Source organism: Geospiza fortis, unplaced genomic scaffold (assembly GCF_000277835.1).
Source record: "Geospiza fortis unplaced genomic scaffold, GeoFor_1.0 scaffold66, whole genome shotgun sequence".
NCBI lineage: Eukaryota > Metazoa > Chordata > Aves > Passeriformes > Thraupidae > Geospiza > Geospiza fortis.
The window spans coordinates 4660085-4676769 of NW_005054312.1; the positions used below are offsets into that span (position 1 = coordinate 4660085).

At 37.4% G+C, this 16685-nt stretch overlaps 1 protein-coding gene across 2 annotated transcripts in view; it reads right to left on the bottom strand.

Moving 5' to 3' along the window:
* EXT2 (exostosin glycosyltransferase 2) overlaps window positions 1-16685 on the bottom strand; it is a 73070-nt gene that overhangs the window by 41922 nt on the left and 14463 nt on the right. For both annotated transcript variants that reach the window (XM_005419479.3, XM_031055739.1), the window contains exon 7: window positions 16051-16144. In XM_005419479.3, coding sequence (XP_005419536.1) covers window positions 16051-16144 — 94 coding nt within the window. The remainder of the gene's footprint in view (window positions 1-16050; window positions 16145-16685) is intronic.

Genomic DNA, 16685 nt, shown 5'->3' on the forward strand with positions numbered 1-16685 from the left:
AAACTATCTAAAAAGAAAACCAGAAGCAGACTAAGAATTAATATGGACCACAACAGCTAATTTCCCTCTTCAAGTATGCTAAATAAAAAGGATTCTAAATTTTATTTTTATGATAGACAATAGTTTAGAACAATTGCTGCAAGCAGCACTAAGTAGGAAGGAGAAACTACGTAGCCTTTTAGCATACAGCTTTATAAGCAATTAAGTAACTATTAATAGTGTGAAATACAGGATTATGTATTCCATTGTCATTAAATGACAGCGTTCCTACAATGTTCTAAGACTGTTTATTAATACCATAATATCTATTATTATCTAGCTTCATAAAAATCAAAGATGGTTTTCTTCCTTCAGCAAAACTAGGATGGCTCTGATCTAGCTTCTCTTTACTTAAAGAATGCTTGTAATGTCAAGGAAGATTACACCTTTATACCAGAAGCAAATCTGGAGAAGGGGGCAGAGGGAATTTATGTTTTATAGACTAATATTTATGTAATTAATTTTTTGTAAAGAGCCATAAAATGTTCCCACAGTTGGTTGTAATATTTTTGGAGTTGTGTTTCTTTAAGGCAGAACTCAAAACCTTCTAAGGGGATTTGAAGTCCCCAAACAGATGTTTCAGGGTCTCATTACTTCCTCCCCACCTTGTTTGCTTTTATAAAGCAGAACTGATTAACATGGCTTGCTAGTGTCCGCTGCTCCACATGCTGAGTTACTAAATATTTTGGGAAAGTTTTCTATTGGGAAGATGTATGTTGATTCCATTTGAAATCTATTTTCTACTCTGCTTGGTGAGGTTGAAAAGCTTATGTTGGAATGTAAGAAATAGAGGGGATAGAAATCCCATGAACACATTTGTGATATGGGAGAGAGTAACAACAACAAAAGAAAAAGGTTCCCGTTCCAGACTCTAATGCCAACTTTCTTATTGTTCTTACATAGCTTTAATGAGCTCTCTGTTCCTCTTTTTTGTATCTATGAATCCAGGAAACTCAAGAGTAACTTTAATACACTAAGCACTGCTTTTAAGGTATGGTAATTGGAATGCACTAATTAGAGCTACCTGAACTCCTTCCTACGTCCTTTCAGGATCTTGAAATAAACAACCCCTAAGTCCAGACCCTGGCTTCCACATAGAATTGATTATACACAGACTACAACTATGATGACTCCTCCTTCCAACTTGAACTGAAATTAGCTTCTAGTACTCTAGAAGCCTGTTTGATGAGGTTTCCAGATTTTTCTTAGGAAACACACTATGTAGACCACAGACTTGTAGAGAAAGCTAACTTTGTATACACCTAAATATTGCTTAGGCCATGGGCAACCTACATGGTTAACAGAAATCAAACATCTACTTTGTAGTTTGTTTGCCAAGACAACACAGATCAATGTACATTAACCATTATGGCTTACAAGGAATTGAAAACTGAAAGAAGAAGAAGAAATTTCTCTTCTCCTTCTAAATTTCTGGATAAATAGAAAATCTAGGATAGATCCAAAATGAAAGACAGAAAAGCAGTACTTTTGAAAACAGTTTTACCAATGCTTTGAAGAGTCAAATTGAGCATACTGTATGACTTGACTGACAATGAGAAATACATTATATTATTGGGTTGCCCAGTGGGTTGGAAGTGACTGGAAGTTCTCTCCCACAATAGATTGCCCATGAAATTGGTTCATTTGAATTCAATTTCTGCAGTAAATTTAACAAAGGCATGACAACTTCATTATGGAAGCCAAAGACTGAAGGAATTGGAGACCAAATTCTCTTCTCTTGCCAAGCAGTGAGCACTGCAGACTAAGTTCACAAACATGGGCATGCCAGTAAGTAGTTCTAAGTTGTTGCTCTTCCTTTCTTTTTTCCTCCTGCTCCACTTCCAGCTGCTACATCCTCATCAGATCAGCCATGAAAATCCACCACTTTCTGTGAAGGCCAAAATTTCTTAACATAATGTAGTGTTATCAATTTATCTCCACAAATACACATGCACACCTTGAGAAAGATTAGCAATATCTGCAAGACAGATCTTCCTTAAACCAAGCAAGCAAGCATCCCACCCAAAAGTTCAGTTCCACTTGTTTTCAGTTCCAGGATTTAGTTCAGACTATGAAGAAACTAAGCTGTCAATATTCGGTAACAGCAGCACAGGCGAGAGCTTGGGAAGGGAGCATTTGAACTTATTTTCATACCAAACAGGCAGCAGCATGCAGCAACAGGGCAGCCTACTCATAGAAAGTAACATTTTTTTAGGTAAGGTGTTATTTTCCTTAGAAATAAACACACTTGGGGGGCTAGCATCTCTTTATAAGCTCTTTACAAGCCAACATAGCATCAGGTTACAGTCCATTCATATCATGTTTATAAGTTCTAATGTTAATGCCATTAATGGTACTCTGGTGTGGAGTGCAAGACAGATCAATGTAAATCTTTCAATTGGTTTATGACAAAAAAACCACTGGGTGTAAGGTAAGGAAAGGACTACCTTCTTTAATATTTAGATCAAGGGGGAAACAGTCCATGAAAGGAACTTTCTAGCCTTCTGGCTTTTCACAGCCCATGATTTGGTGGGAGTTCGTAAAAGTAGCAAGAGGGGGAAAAAAAATTCACAAAAGAGTAGTAAAATTTAACTGCCCATAAACCACCACTTTTCTCAACTTTTAGGTCAGGCGCCATGATGCTGTGAGATTCTGCCCCACTGCAACAGTTCAGTGCTTCCAAAATGCCTTGAAAGGCTTTACAAGGACTTGAAATACAACCATTTTCACACCACCTATGATGACTCTACTTAAATGCTTTCCCTTCTTAATGGCTTTTGGTGTTCCTGGCTTTTACTCCCAGCTGGATTGGAGAAGTCTATGCAAGCAAAAGAGTGTGGCCTACCTGCTGCAACAGCACTGGCCTGGAAACTTGGAGATCTTACTTTAATCCCGATTCTGTTACTTATTTACAGATAAAAGTTTGACATTTATTAGATTCCTTGCTTCTACTTCAGCATCCTAGTAGTATGTATAATATCGACCTCAAAAAGATGTTATGAGATTTAACCATTCTAAACCTTTCAAATTTTGGGATGGATAGAAGAATAGAAAAAAACCCCAATAACTTTATCTTCTCTTATTATTTGTAAATAGAAACTTTAAATTAATAAAATATTTAGCTAAGTAACTGAAGTAACTGACTGCAGTAACCCTTTGCTAAAACGCGTACCTTCAACAGGGATACAAAAGATATTACAGTAAATAACTACAGCTCAACTGTGCATCTGACAGCTCTGGACATGGAAGTGCATCCACAAGGCCTGCTGAAGTTTTATGTCATATTGTAATATAAACAAATATATTCTAAGTTACTGAGACGCTGCACATCATTATATCGAGTAAACTACTCAGATTGGTCCCAGGCAACCTCCCCTCCCCCCAAACTATTGCCACTGTGCAGCAGAATTAAATGGGCTACTGAGGTTCAAGATAAATTGAATTTTTGTATGTTTGCCCTATACTCAAGATGCATATGAATATAGCTGATGTTATACAATAGTCCAGTAGTAAACCTGAGCTCTCAAGAGCCCTACTGACCTCCTGTGCAAAAGGGGGCTGAAGAAAAGGTAAGTTACTCTTTTGGAGCAATACACATTTTAGTTCCCAAGTTTCCCAAGATAAATTTTGGGTTTAGACTGAGGAACTTATAGCCCCAAGTTCCCACATTTTTCTGCTTATAAATTGTAATCTGCACCCTCTTTCTGTACTGTTTTATTGTTCCTACATCTGGTTCCCTGTTCCAACAGTTTCTTTGCTGATCACACATACTACTTTTAGTATGCAGTTCTCCAGCAAAGATGATACCAGCTAAAAATCAGTGATATGTTTAGGCTTTTTATACAGGCTTACAAGAAAGCCTCAGAAGACTTTATACTATTAAGAATCAAACAGTATTTTGTTGTTTCTAGAAAATGGTAACATTTTGGGATTCAAAAAAAGGGCTTGATTAGTTTAGGACCCTTGGTGATAGCACTCAATCACATTCAACACACCTAAGGCTGGCTAGCTTATTCTCTCTGTAATCAGAGCAGGAAAAAATAGGGTTATTCAGACAGAAATTTAGACCTCTGGTACCTTAAAATAACTTCCAATAAATCCATTCTTCTCTTAGTAATGGAACATGAGAGGATAAAACAAGTAACTAGCTGTAGGTCATGGTCCTTCTTCCCCTTAAAGCTCTGTTTTCAATAGTAAGCTAAAGTAGTCTCATTTTTCCCAGAGAGGCATGAGGATTTGAAATGCAAATCTAGGCTACACAAATCTAGGTTACATTTTTGAAAAACAACTCTCAGCCCATGAAAAACAGTAAGAGAGCTGTGCTCTGAAAAGTTATCTCGCTTTTAGGGTGCCAGCACAATTACATGAAACTGGAGGTAAACTCTTTAGAAATTGCAAGTAAAAATTAGTTTCTTGTCCCCATACATGGATTATATAAGAATTTTAAAAGCTAATCTATTATATCAATTAAATACTGGTAAAATCATGCTAACTTGCCTGAAACTGAAAAGTTTTCCGATTTTCATGTTTTTATAGAATATCAGATTAAAAGCATCTTTCTAATTCAACCTAAACTGGCTGAGTTGCATCTGTTCCTCACTGCAGACCTATCCAAGAAAAGCAGTAGTGCAGACAGTATATAAAGAGTGTTCAGAGTAACAACATGTCACCTCTAAAGCTAAAAATGGAGATAAGCAAGGAATTGAAGTTTTGGAGGCCCATGATCACTTCAGATAAAGACTAATCCATAATTCAGCATCAGGGTTATCTGAACCTCAAACCAGAGGCTCCTCTGCAAGGGAAAAAAGAGAAATGAACAGTAGAACAATGCAGGGCACACACTGTTGTTTCCAGTTAACTAAGGTTTGCTCCTAATGTAATCTGACATCATTATTTCAATATTATTTCTGAACTTTCATTCCATGTTACTGACTTATGCACAATTCTCAAGTAAAGCCCTGAGAGCACTCAATTCATCTATTTAACTTATACAAATTATATGAGTGGCCTATAGAGGAATATTCCTTAATTACAAGACACTTCAGCAGTATGAGCAAACAAATCAATAATTTGTATCATTACAGTTAAATATTTTAAGAAAGAGATTCTAGACCAACATTTCATGGTGCTGGTTTTTATTGTAATTCAGCTTCAAAAACAATGTCTTCAAAAGTGAAGCAGTAAGTTGATTTAATTCTTTGGCTCAATATTCTCTGCTCAGCTATGAAACAAGTACATTTGCCTCCTTCAGATACAACAGAGTGAAAACTGAATCCTTCCATTATCCAAATTTCTTTTTTTCCTTTTTCTTTTTGAAGCTGCCAATTCATAAGGGGACAGAGGTCAGAGTTCAAAATGCTAATCTTACCCTTCAGATAGCAGCCACTTGGGAATAACTCACTTCTACTCACTCTCAGTTTTATTGCTGGAGACTACTTGCTGACTCTTAGAAGAGTTAAAAGAAAATGTTAGTGCAAGCTCAGATATTAAAACTAGGTTTCTTGCACTGCAGCCTTCCTCAGATTCTCCTCTTTGGTGCTTTGAAAAGAATCACATCAATTGCAGTAATCCCTACATACAACACATACTGTGCATATACGAGAACAATTCTTAGAAGTTTATCTGTTAAAGTTAACGTTTTCACTCTTGCTTCCACACTTTCACTTAACTTTGGGAGTTTGAGGAGTTTTTTATTTGTTTTAGGGGTGGTGGGTTTTGGAAGCTTTCTTGCTTTGGTGTTTCTAAGGTTTTAATCTTCTCATGAAGAGCCTTCTTCTGCTTAAATACATGACACAAAAAAAGATACTTTCAATAAAAGAGTTCTCATTCTCTCTCATTAAATGGCAACTTTTATATAGTTTTGAAATCCTGCATCATCTTTACCCTTAAAATACGGATTTCCGCTATTCCTTGTCCTAGTAATAGCAACTTAGTTCTAAAAATAGCAAGAACACAAGACTTGAATAGATAAAAATATCGCTTAGCACTGGTGCTCTCCCTTCCCTCCATATATTTCTGCACCTCAGAGTTGCTTCTTTGATTAATGAGTATGTCAACTTAGCAACTCTTGTGCAGAAGACAACATTGCACCAGCCAAGAAACCTGACTTACTGTCCTGGCACCCTACAAATCCACGGTCAAACTACTTTTCAGTTATGGAGCCAACAAACAGATACCAGCAGTATGAGCAGCAAGGAACCCACCCCATTCCCAGCTGTGGCTGGGAATACTGTTACAAAGTGTGGAGACAGAGCCAGCAAAGAAAGCAGCAGGATGAGAGGAAAGAACAACAAAACCCAAAAAAAACCCCACAACCAAACAAAACCCCAAAATTTCATGCAGAATTTACAGCTTTTAACACATGTGATATTAAAATATTACTACCATTTTCTGAATTCCCTTTGCTCTCAAAGAGCTTTCAGTTTGTCTTCCTATTTACAAGCAAATGGCATGTGTTGACACCATAGAAATAACACAGCTGAAAAGGAGAAATAGATACTACTCTAGCTTCCAGATAAGCCATTATATCTACATAGTCATCAATAATGATGTAAAAACACAAAAAATAGTCCACTGCCTTCCCTCCAGTTTCCAGGAGTTTGCATTGCTCTATAATTACTCCAATTTCACCAGGCCACTACTGTAAAGGAAATGGCATGCACACCTAACCTGGGGAGTAGTCAAAAATACTTGAACCTGTATCATCCTCATTACGATGTTTGTTCTCAACACACTCAACATAAAACCAGACCTACAGTGAGCTAGAATTGTGCTATCACTGATTCGACAGCAGCCAGGAAAACAACAGAAAACAAATATATATGTATGGAATTGCAGGGAACATTCAACTACTGCATGCCCAGAAGTTGGGGGGTGGGAAGATGTTTTATCCACCTTTCTTGACAAGTGATGGACAGCTCCTGAAACTGAAAGCAATAGGTTTCTAGTCCTAGGGGTATTGCCTTCAAATATGTCTATGTTCTCAGGGTAGATCAGTTTTCCCTGCTGCAGGCATCCTGCTGAGAGGTGAGGTCCCAAGCAAAACACAGGAATCTGACTGCAAGTCTTTGAGGTGGCAGGAGCCAAGGGAGGTTCAAAGACAAGGCTGGCTGGTGGGCAGCACCTCTGAGTACTGCTGAGGTTAGAGGTTAGTAAAGCAGGAGCCACTGGCCAATAAAACAGTGTTTGGAGAGCCCACCCTATAGATAAATTGGGGATCTGTTTACACCTTTCCCAGCTTTCTGAGTTACACACACTGATGCTTCCCACTGTGATCTTGTCCTGTGTCCACCAGCATCTCCCTTCCTGGGCAGCTGCCCTGCTCTCTGCTGGTTGGCTTTATAGCATAGCTAAAGGATGCTTGGAAACTTTTAATCAGCATCCAGCATCAAAAATAAATAAATAAAAGTACAACTGCTTTTATTTGTGTCAACTGCTGCAATAAGATCTGGCTTGTTTGAGATTTCCCATGACTGCTGTACTAATGCTGGGAGAATAGAAGCTTAAATTCCCTTGATTAGAGAAGCTAAACACAAAGCAAGCCCAGTGCCAATCACACACATGAAAGGACAGCTTTTTGAAGAACGAAAAAAAAATCTAGGTAAGGTTACCACTATATTATAGCTGTCAAAAATCAGCACATACCTCAATTTCAGAGCTTAAGCTCTATACCAGGAAGAACTTGCCCTTTTGATGAAGGCATGTTTTGCTCAGTTTCCTGTAAGCTATACAGTTCTGTTTTATATAAGCACAAGCACAACACCCATACCCCATATACACAACTCTCAACACTGGACAACTTTAACCACAGACATTACTGCCAGCATTGCTTGAATACAAATACATCTTACTGCCTTCTCTGAGGATAAATCTGAAGGACTGGCAGTCATGAGGGTTTTTCCATATCTACTGGAAAAATTCCATTTATGACATGGCGCTGCTTTCTTCCTCCACATCTTAAAAACAACTGATCTTAGCTTGAGCTATATAAAAATACCTCATCCTTCATGGCTCGAACTGCACAGGCTGTATGGCTATCTGATGAAATGGGAAAGGTGAATATTAACTGCAGGTTGTGATAATAGTATGTGGTAGCCACACCACAATGAAACATGATTGGAAATAAATTAACATGGAAAAATCATTGAAAGACATCAAAAAGAGTTATTTATTTCTTCTTGGTAAACATCTGGAATAGCGTTCTATTCTCTACTGTATGAAGCCAAACTTCTATCCATGATTCCCTACTAACATTAGCATCCTGGAATATGCACACTCTACAATCCTTCTACTCATAGCATCTCTACAGAGCCAAGTTACCAGAATTCACTGACAATTAATGCCAGCTGCCACTTTAATTTCTAAAGAGCATTCAAAATTGTTCCTAATGAAAAAAAAAAAAGAAAAGGAAAAGGAAGAGGCCAAACCCCAGACACAAATTACAGCATTTGAAAGCCAAGGGACACTACGGTATATTCCTAACACAGCCCACTATTCAGTTTGCAAAAAAAAAAAAAACAAAAAAACATAATTTTCCTACCTCCAGGCATCTAAGAAACTATTCAATATATCTGCATAATTTACAGACAAAGATTAAAGGAAAAGCTGGCTGAAGATTATCTGTCAGCAAATTCTTTGTACAGAAAATGTAAGACCTTTCTAGTTTAAAAGCCAGATGTTCCTACTGTATTGTAAGATACATTTGATACAGTCATTAAAACAGGACCTAGAGTTCTAAATTCCATTATTAATATTATTATTTGACCTTGTATAAGTTATTTACATATCTACCTACTCATCAGTAAAACGGATACAAGACCAAGGTGTATTTACTATTCTATTTAATATACTCACATGCAAACTACTACAGCAATGCAGTGTATTTATGCTATACAGATAAATGCTAAACTTGTAATATTTTCAACAATTGAAGGGGGCAAACAAAGCAAGCAGTTTGGATAAGGAATGTGACGTGGTACAGACTATATAGCAGCAGAGGGAAAGCATACAGTAACAAAGAAAGAGTCCAGTACCGGGATATCATACTTAATCATTCATTTGTCTGCAGCTAACTGCTTCATGTGCATGACAGAATATTTTCTAATATTCTGTCTAAAAGTACATGCCTTTCCAATTTCTGGATGATCTGGTTTATCTGTAGTCTATTCAAGTTGTGTATAGCAATCTGCAAAGGGTATCCAAAAATCCACTGTGCAACATGATACAGACTCTTAACGCACAGATTCTTAAAATCTAATCCGAAAACCAAAATGTCTTAGAATAGCATAATTTTCCTCTTACAGTTAAGTTTAACCTTTTTCTGTTTAGAAGCTGCCAATGTAGATACAAAATAACCCAAATGTATCCTATAAAAATTATACATAGAGGTGCTGATTGGTCTCAAATTTCAGAGCTCTTTCTCAGAGATGCCACAAAGACAGTTTTCTTCATTCTGGAAAACAACAAGGCAGGACAGACAAGAAGAAAAAAAATCTAGGATAAGGATACTCTCTGCAACAACTGAAGGGAGAGGGGAGCAATGAAGGTCTCATATATAAATGCCAAGGATTCTACAACTCCCATGGTGATCCTGGCAGTAAGCCAGGAAAAAGTTTTTTCTTTCCTTTGCTGTTTGCAGCAACAAATCTTTCCTCTGGGGGAGGGGTGAGAGGGCTGGAACTAACTTCACTGCATCTGATAAGATGGCAAATTGTCCAGCCCTGACATTTATGGGGAACCCAGAGCTTCACTGAAGCACTCTGGGAGGATTAAAGCAGGGTTAGGCTCTGCAGTCACACTCCTTAAAATGCTACAAATGGCAGACAGATGAAAGTTTTCTTAAATTTGATAATGATGATTCTACAGAACCCAGAGACAGAAGCTGTCCCCTGTCAGGGAAAGAACTGCAGCTGTACATTTAATATTATCATTAAAAGGACTTGTAAAAGCCTAAGTATGCTCAAAGAGCATCTAGTGTCCAGATATTGAAATGAATTTCTGTTTAATTGGTTAACAAGAACTAAATCCCATCTCTTTCATGTAAGCTGCACCACCCACAGGAAAACTCCACCACCCATTTGCTTTAACTCTATCCAAGACCATTTCACTGCAAGAATGGGATGTTTCACACGCTGGCAGTGATTGCCTGGAGCCAGCAGAAAGGCTCATATAGCTGTCAGCAAGCTGATAAGAGTTGAAATTACTCTACAGAGCCCTCTTTAAAGAAGAGCCAAAGAAGCACATTAAATGAAAGGGAGGAGGGTCAGAAAAGCCAGCCACTCATGTTGTTTTAACGTGGCACTAAAACAAGTCATTGATTTATGCTTGTGTCTTCAGCTCTGTTTGACCTGGAGTCTGAACTTCTCCTCAGTTCAGGGCTGAGGCACACGGGATGTGCCCAAGAAAAACCACAACAGCTTGTCCAGGTATTCCAACTGTGGGAACAAACACTGCAAGCTACATGTTTTCTATCCACAATTTTTTACCCTGAATTTACATCCTGTTTTAGCCTTTAATTGTCCACTCAGGCTAAAAAACTCAAGAGGTTGTGATTATCTAAAACTTTAATTAGTGAAAAGCAAGAATGGTACAAGGCCACTATTTGAGAGGGTAGCTTGTAGGGCTTCAGGAAAGTGAATTACACATTCACCCAAAGAAGGAAACTATACATCACTTTCAATAGTTTCCCAGTGGAGTGTTTGGCAGCCAGTGAAGTGAAGACGCACTTTAAAAACCACCGATTACCTGACAAGGTTATTACACAAGGCATTATAATACTAAAGTCTTTTGTAAACACGAGTCCTGAAGCTGCCAGGTCTGACCAAATGGGCTTCTGTTCCCATATTGTCCCTCTGACAGAGCTCCACAGCAGCTACCTTAGGAACCCCCCTCCCACAGACACAGCCAGCATAAACCACCACTTCCTCAAAGTACTCTCCAGCTTCCAGAAGTCTGCAATGCAGGAACTTTTAAGCCAGAGGGTATATCTTTGCATTCATCTCTGACAGATTTTCCTTCTCTGGATTTCTTCATTCTGCCTTTTATGTCAATAAAACCCCTTCACTCACACAAAATTATGAAGCAGTGATTCTCACAGACTACCTCTTAGTTCTGTGAGATCATCTCCTTGTTTTCAGACCAGATTCCAAATAATAAAAGTACTGTGAGACATCAAATGAAATTGTATCCAACAATGTACCGCCACATCCAGTCACTTTTTCATTACCTTCTTATTTTTTAGTTCTGTATTATATTCCTGCCTCATCATCACCAATCATTCATTTTCAAGATGAAGAGTGTTACACTATTTCATCAGTCTCCTCTTGAAACTTTTGATTACATTTGTTCTATTACATAACTTTCAAGATGGGAGAACCATAACTACAGACTGTATTCATGGTGTAGACATACAACAGATTTACATGGTAGCACAGTATTTTCCATCTTGTTCTCTCTTTTCTAAAAATTCTTTGTATTTTTTTTAACATAACTGACTATGGAATTTATACTTTCACATAACTATTACAGCCCTTACGAATTCTTTTCCAAGTGATTGCAGCTAGTTAAGAGGCCAAAACTGCCTATGAGAAGGCTGTTTTAAATTGCATATATACTCCTTTGTATACAGAATTTAATTTATCACTTTATCCTTTGGCCATTTCGTACCCGAATTTCTGTGGTCTAAGGTGTGCCAGTTCCAAATAAAACCTTTCCCAAAGCAGATAATCCATAATGGATAAATACAAATGGTTTTCTATAACTGTTAGCTCAAGGTAAAAAGTTTCTCTTAAAAGGCCATGTTATTCTGGGGTACTTAACTCCTACACAGGTGCCCAGATAAGAAATTCAGGGAATTTCTTATCTCCAACCTCTCCACTTCTCTGTAAGTTTGGTTGAAATTGGGCACTACCAGAAATCAGAAGTGAAATCAGCATGCACATGGTACACGATCATACACATTTCCCTAGAAAACCAGGATGAAAAGAATTCCCACACTTGAGAACACCAGCTCATCATCCTTGTGCCATCAGAGCACACAAAGTCATCCAGTCTTCCAGAACAGATAAGAATTCAGAAGTTTTATTTCTGGGAGATGGGGAGCATTACAAAGTCAAAAAGAACCAGGCACAAAAAGCCACCTTTTGAAAATAAACTCCTTACCTAAAATCTCTTCAGGGAGAAAGAATACCTAAATAAACAGAAGAATGAGTCTTCTATTCCCAATGCATAGTACTTCTGTATTCTGATTCTATGCCTTAATGAGTCTATCCATGCTAAAAGAGTTCTAAGCATGTTGGTATTAAGTGAAGATAAATACTTACAAATGCCTGTATATTCATATAGATAGATTCACCTCACAAAAAGAGGGGGAAAAAAGCACAGTGGCTGAGATATAAGCTGAGGAAAACTTTCACACTAGTTAAAAACATTTATATATCAACTACAGCGCTGAAACATGTTTCCAGAGATTAGCATGCTTCCAGAGTAAAACCTTAAAAAAACCAAAAAAAACCAAACAAACAAAAACCAAAAAAGCTGTTGCAAGGGAAACTATACATGGCATGAGACAAGGTGATACCAGCAAAGTTTTGTTTAGCTTTTTTTCTTTTATCTATTTCACTCTGCAGGAGCAAGACAAAAATTCAAATTTTACTCTCTATCATACAGGCCCATTACATCTACTTCTTCCCCTCCACTTCTTGAACTTTGCTATTACCTGGATGCTGGTTAGAGGTGCAGATAAAATGAAAGCACAGGATGCAGCATCAAGTCTGTGCAGCTAAGCTGCTTATCAACTTGCCTCTGGGCACTTCTGCCAGTGTTTCAGACTCCATATGGAACTATTTGTGAGAGGGGGATGGATCAAGGAAGCTTCAAAGAAAATGAGAATGACAACATTACTGTAGAAAACAGGCAAGACAGCAATCCCAGAGATACATAAGTTTCATCCAGACTGTTATTAATTTTAGCAGCTCAATCAGCAAAGGCTGGTTTTGATGGTCAAAATGTTGCAGTTTATAAGAACTATTATTATTATATTTATTATATATTATTATATGCGAGAATCTGGTTTTCAGGGACATAGGCAGTACCTGCAGTATTGAAAATATCTATCAATTTTTTACAACTGTGTAGACCAGGTACAAGCACAGAAACCATTCCCTTTTGTCAGGACAGACAGGAAACTGGACTGGCAACAGTTGAGAGCAAATTGTTCTGCAAGTTTGAACAATAAAAGCATAAGTTAACATAGCTGATCTCCAGAGATCTCAGTGCAATCAGGCATGATGTAGGACAGTAGAATTAATTTTGATTTCCCACACTCAAGCTCTGCTCAAACCAATGAATCTCTTTCCCAGTTTATACCATGTACTGTCTGATAAAAAGCTGAGCAAAATAAAATTGTGTTGTAGGAAATCACAGCTGAGGTCATACCAGCCACAGATCCTAGCAGATGATGTCTCCAAAACTGAAACTCCTGTATTTTATCCTCTTCATGACAGTGTTATGTGATGTCCATGACAGGTGTACAAACTGGAAGAACACACTTTCAAATATAAGTTCTTATATAACTTAAATGTTATGACTTCTCTCTACAAGACTTCCTTTCTTACCCAGCTGAGGTAAAGCTAGAAGTATCTCCAGAAACAAAGAAAAAAAAATATGCCGAGAGAAAATTTTACTCATTAAAAGCAGACAACCTGAAAAAAGTTATATACAGGTATACGTAGGTGTGTGCCTATATGTTTATGTCTACATTTTAAGTTTGATGTATGATCTCCAGAGAATCTCCTGTGATAAAACACTGCAAAAAAGTACAAAGTAGTAATCAACAAAGAGAACTGGCAAGCTAACATTTACCGTAATGTTTGTTTTAATGTTGATGTTTTCCAAATAAGGATAAGAATTATATCATAAAACAACAAATGAAACCAATGCAGTTGGACAGCAAGGCTCCAATCCCACAAAGGTCATCAGACCAAAAAAGTCTGACACGATAAATGCAGTTTCAGCAAGGAGAAACTCAGAGCAAGGATTTGTTCTATTTGCCTAGAAAAAGATGATCTCAACCATACATGTCAGGCTACTGGTAGTCCACACAGTTTCAGGCATTTAGTACTTTTCACCATTCTAGATAGCTAGAACACAGAACATCTATCAGCAAGGGAATTTCAGAGACACACAGGGATTTTGCCTTGTAAATAAGGCTGACAGAACATGAAATGTATGGATAACATGTTTAAGTATCCTCAATACACAAACAGAAATAAATTCACAAATATGAAAGACAGACCTTGCGATTTCATCCTGTTACTTTCACTATCAAAACACACAATAAAAGCAACAAGATGTGAGAAGCTTTAGAAAAACACAGAATCACATTTTCCAATGATGTTCAGTGATGTTTTGAACCCAGTGACAATGACAATTGCAAACCATGTATAATCCAACAAAATTCACTCTGAACAGAGACTATATCTGTGTTATGAGCACTAAAATATAATCTATTTTAAGTTAATTTTATAGAGTTACATGTAATATAGATAATGTATATATCATCCAAATTAAGGGGGTTATTGTTGGTTTATTTCATTGTGAATGTTAAGGGGGTTTGCTCCTTTGTCTTTATTTTGATGGCTTTTTTTTTTACAAATGAGTTGCCTGGCTTCATACCTTAGTGTTTAAAGTGTCCATAATGTCATGTGCATTTTCCATAGCTGGAGAACACTATCCTGAAATTATTATTTTACATTTTCAGTGAAATAGTCAACAAGAAAGTTATTGCACACTTTGACAGACTATCAGTATCAGTTTTAAAGCTTTATTAGGCAAAACTCCCTAGTGTTGACATCTCTAAACCAAAAATCACATCTCTAGGAGTTGTAACACCAAGGTTACTTTCTCACCTCCTGGTTTTGGTGGCACATTGGTGCTGCCAGCAGGCCCCATCAAAATGGTTCATTTGTGTGAAGGCACTAAAGAGAAAGGAGACCCCTGATGGCTGCTGTGGTATTTGCAGACTCAGAACAGAATGAAGTGAAGCTGGCAACAGAATTCAGGTGTGAAAGATATTTACATCTAAATTTGAGAGTCTATTTTCTCCCCATATATCACTATTAATATACACTGTGCAGCTTTCAGCACTGCCTAAGTAGAAATAACTAGAGTGGTGTAGGCTACATTCTGAAAAAATGTCTTGGGTCACTTTTTACAAGGACCATGCAAAGAACCACTTTGTCACTAAGGTTGTGTAAGGCAATTTCAGACACATGATTTCACAATTCTTGCAGAAATTTCACTACAGAAATTCCATGCATCTTGAAAAGTCACTTGAAATCAGATAGTTAACTTTTTCCTTAAATACCTAGCTCTTACTTCCTCTATGATTTTCCTGATGAGGAACTGTGGCCATGATAAACGTACCATCCTGCCTTGTAACAATATATGCTCAGGTACAATAAGATGTCAAGAATAAAATATCCTAGATACAAGTAAGTGTACATTACATGCTAATATCCTATTTTCTGGCCTGACAGTTCATGGTCTCAGCTCTTGCATTCACCAAATAAGAAAAATCTCTCTCTCAGAGGAATTGTCGATGTAGACAAAATATTTAAAATATTTTGGACTTAATGCTCCTGTCACATTTTAAGTGACTGAAATTTTTCTACAAACCAAAGCTTCCTTTGAAATAAACACAGACTCTTGAACTTCTTTACTACAATTTAAATACCATGTAAAAAAACAAATATACACCATGATTTCATCAGAAATATGTTAATAGAGGTCAGTAGGCAGTACACTCAGGGAGAGCTTCCATCTCACTGAAAAGTCATGGCAAATGCAGATGTTCAGCATAAAGAAAGAACAGGGTCAAATAATAAAAATATTAACATGAGAGTACAGTAGATATGTCTGCATCCCAAAAGCTTTCAGAGCAAGGCAGATGTATGAACCTACACCCCAAAAGTAAAGCAAGGACAATAATTTGACCATGGTACATTGCTTTACCTGTCTTTGCATCTCTTCAATCTGTCGCTGGGGGATGCTTTGCAGAATACTGTACATTTCAGGCATCTTCTCTTCAGGGATGACAACAGAGGCCCTACAAGCAAAGGAAAGAAAACATATGGTAAGGTGAGAAGAAAGAAATTCTACACTGAAAGAAGTATTCCAAAAGAAGTTTTCATTAAAAGACTGCTTTTCCAACCCAGAATCTTGTCCTGTTTTAACAAGACATATTCAAAAGACATAAGCAAATGGAAGCAGTCTTCTTTCAGGGTAAGATAATACTCCACAGCAGTTCCTTCCCAACACCAGCCAGTCTGCCCATAGATAATGCCACCAAAGTCTGTAGACTGATCTGTCCAGACAATCAAATAACTATGGAAGAGACAGAGATTCAGAAATCCTGAATTCTCATCTCTGGATTGCCACTGACTTGCTGCCAGCAGAGATTTTTGGAATAATCAAACAGTAATAGCATATACAGTGTTACACATAAAACAAGTAATTTTTGTACATATTATCCCTATCCCAAGATCATGTAACTGGGCAGAGTGCATAGAAAAATAATCTACACTCCTAACAGTATACTCAGTCACAAAGTAATGATATCTTTCCACCTCAGATAAACTTGGGAATCA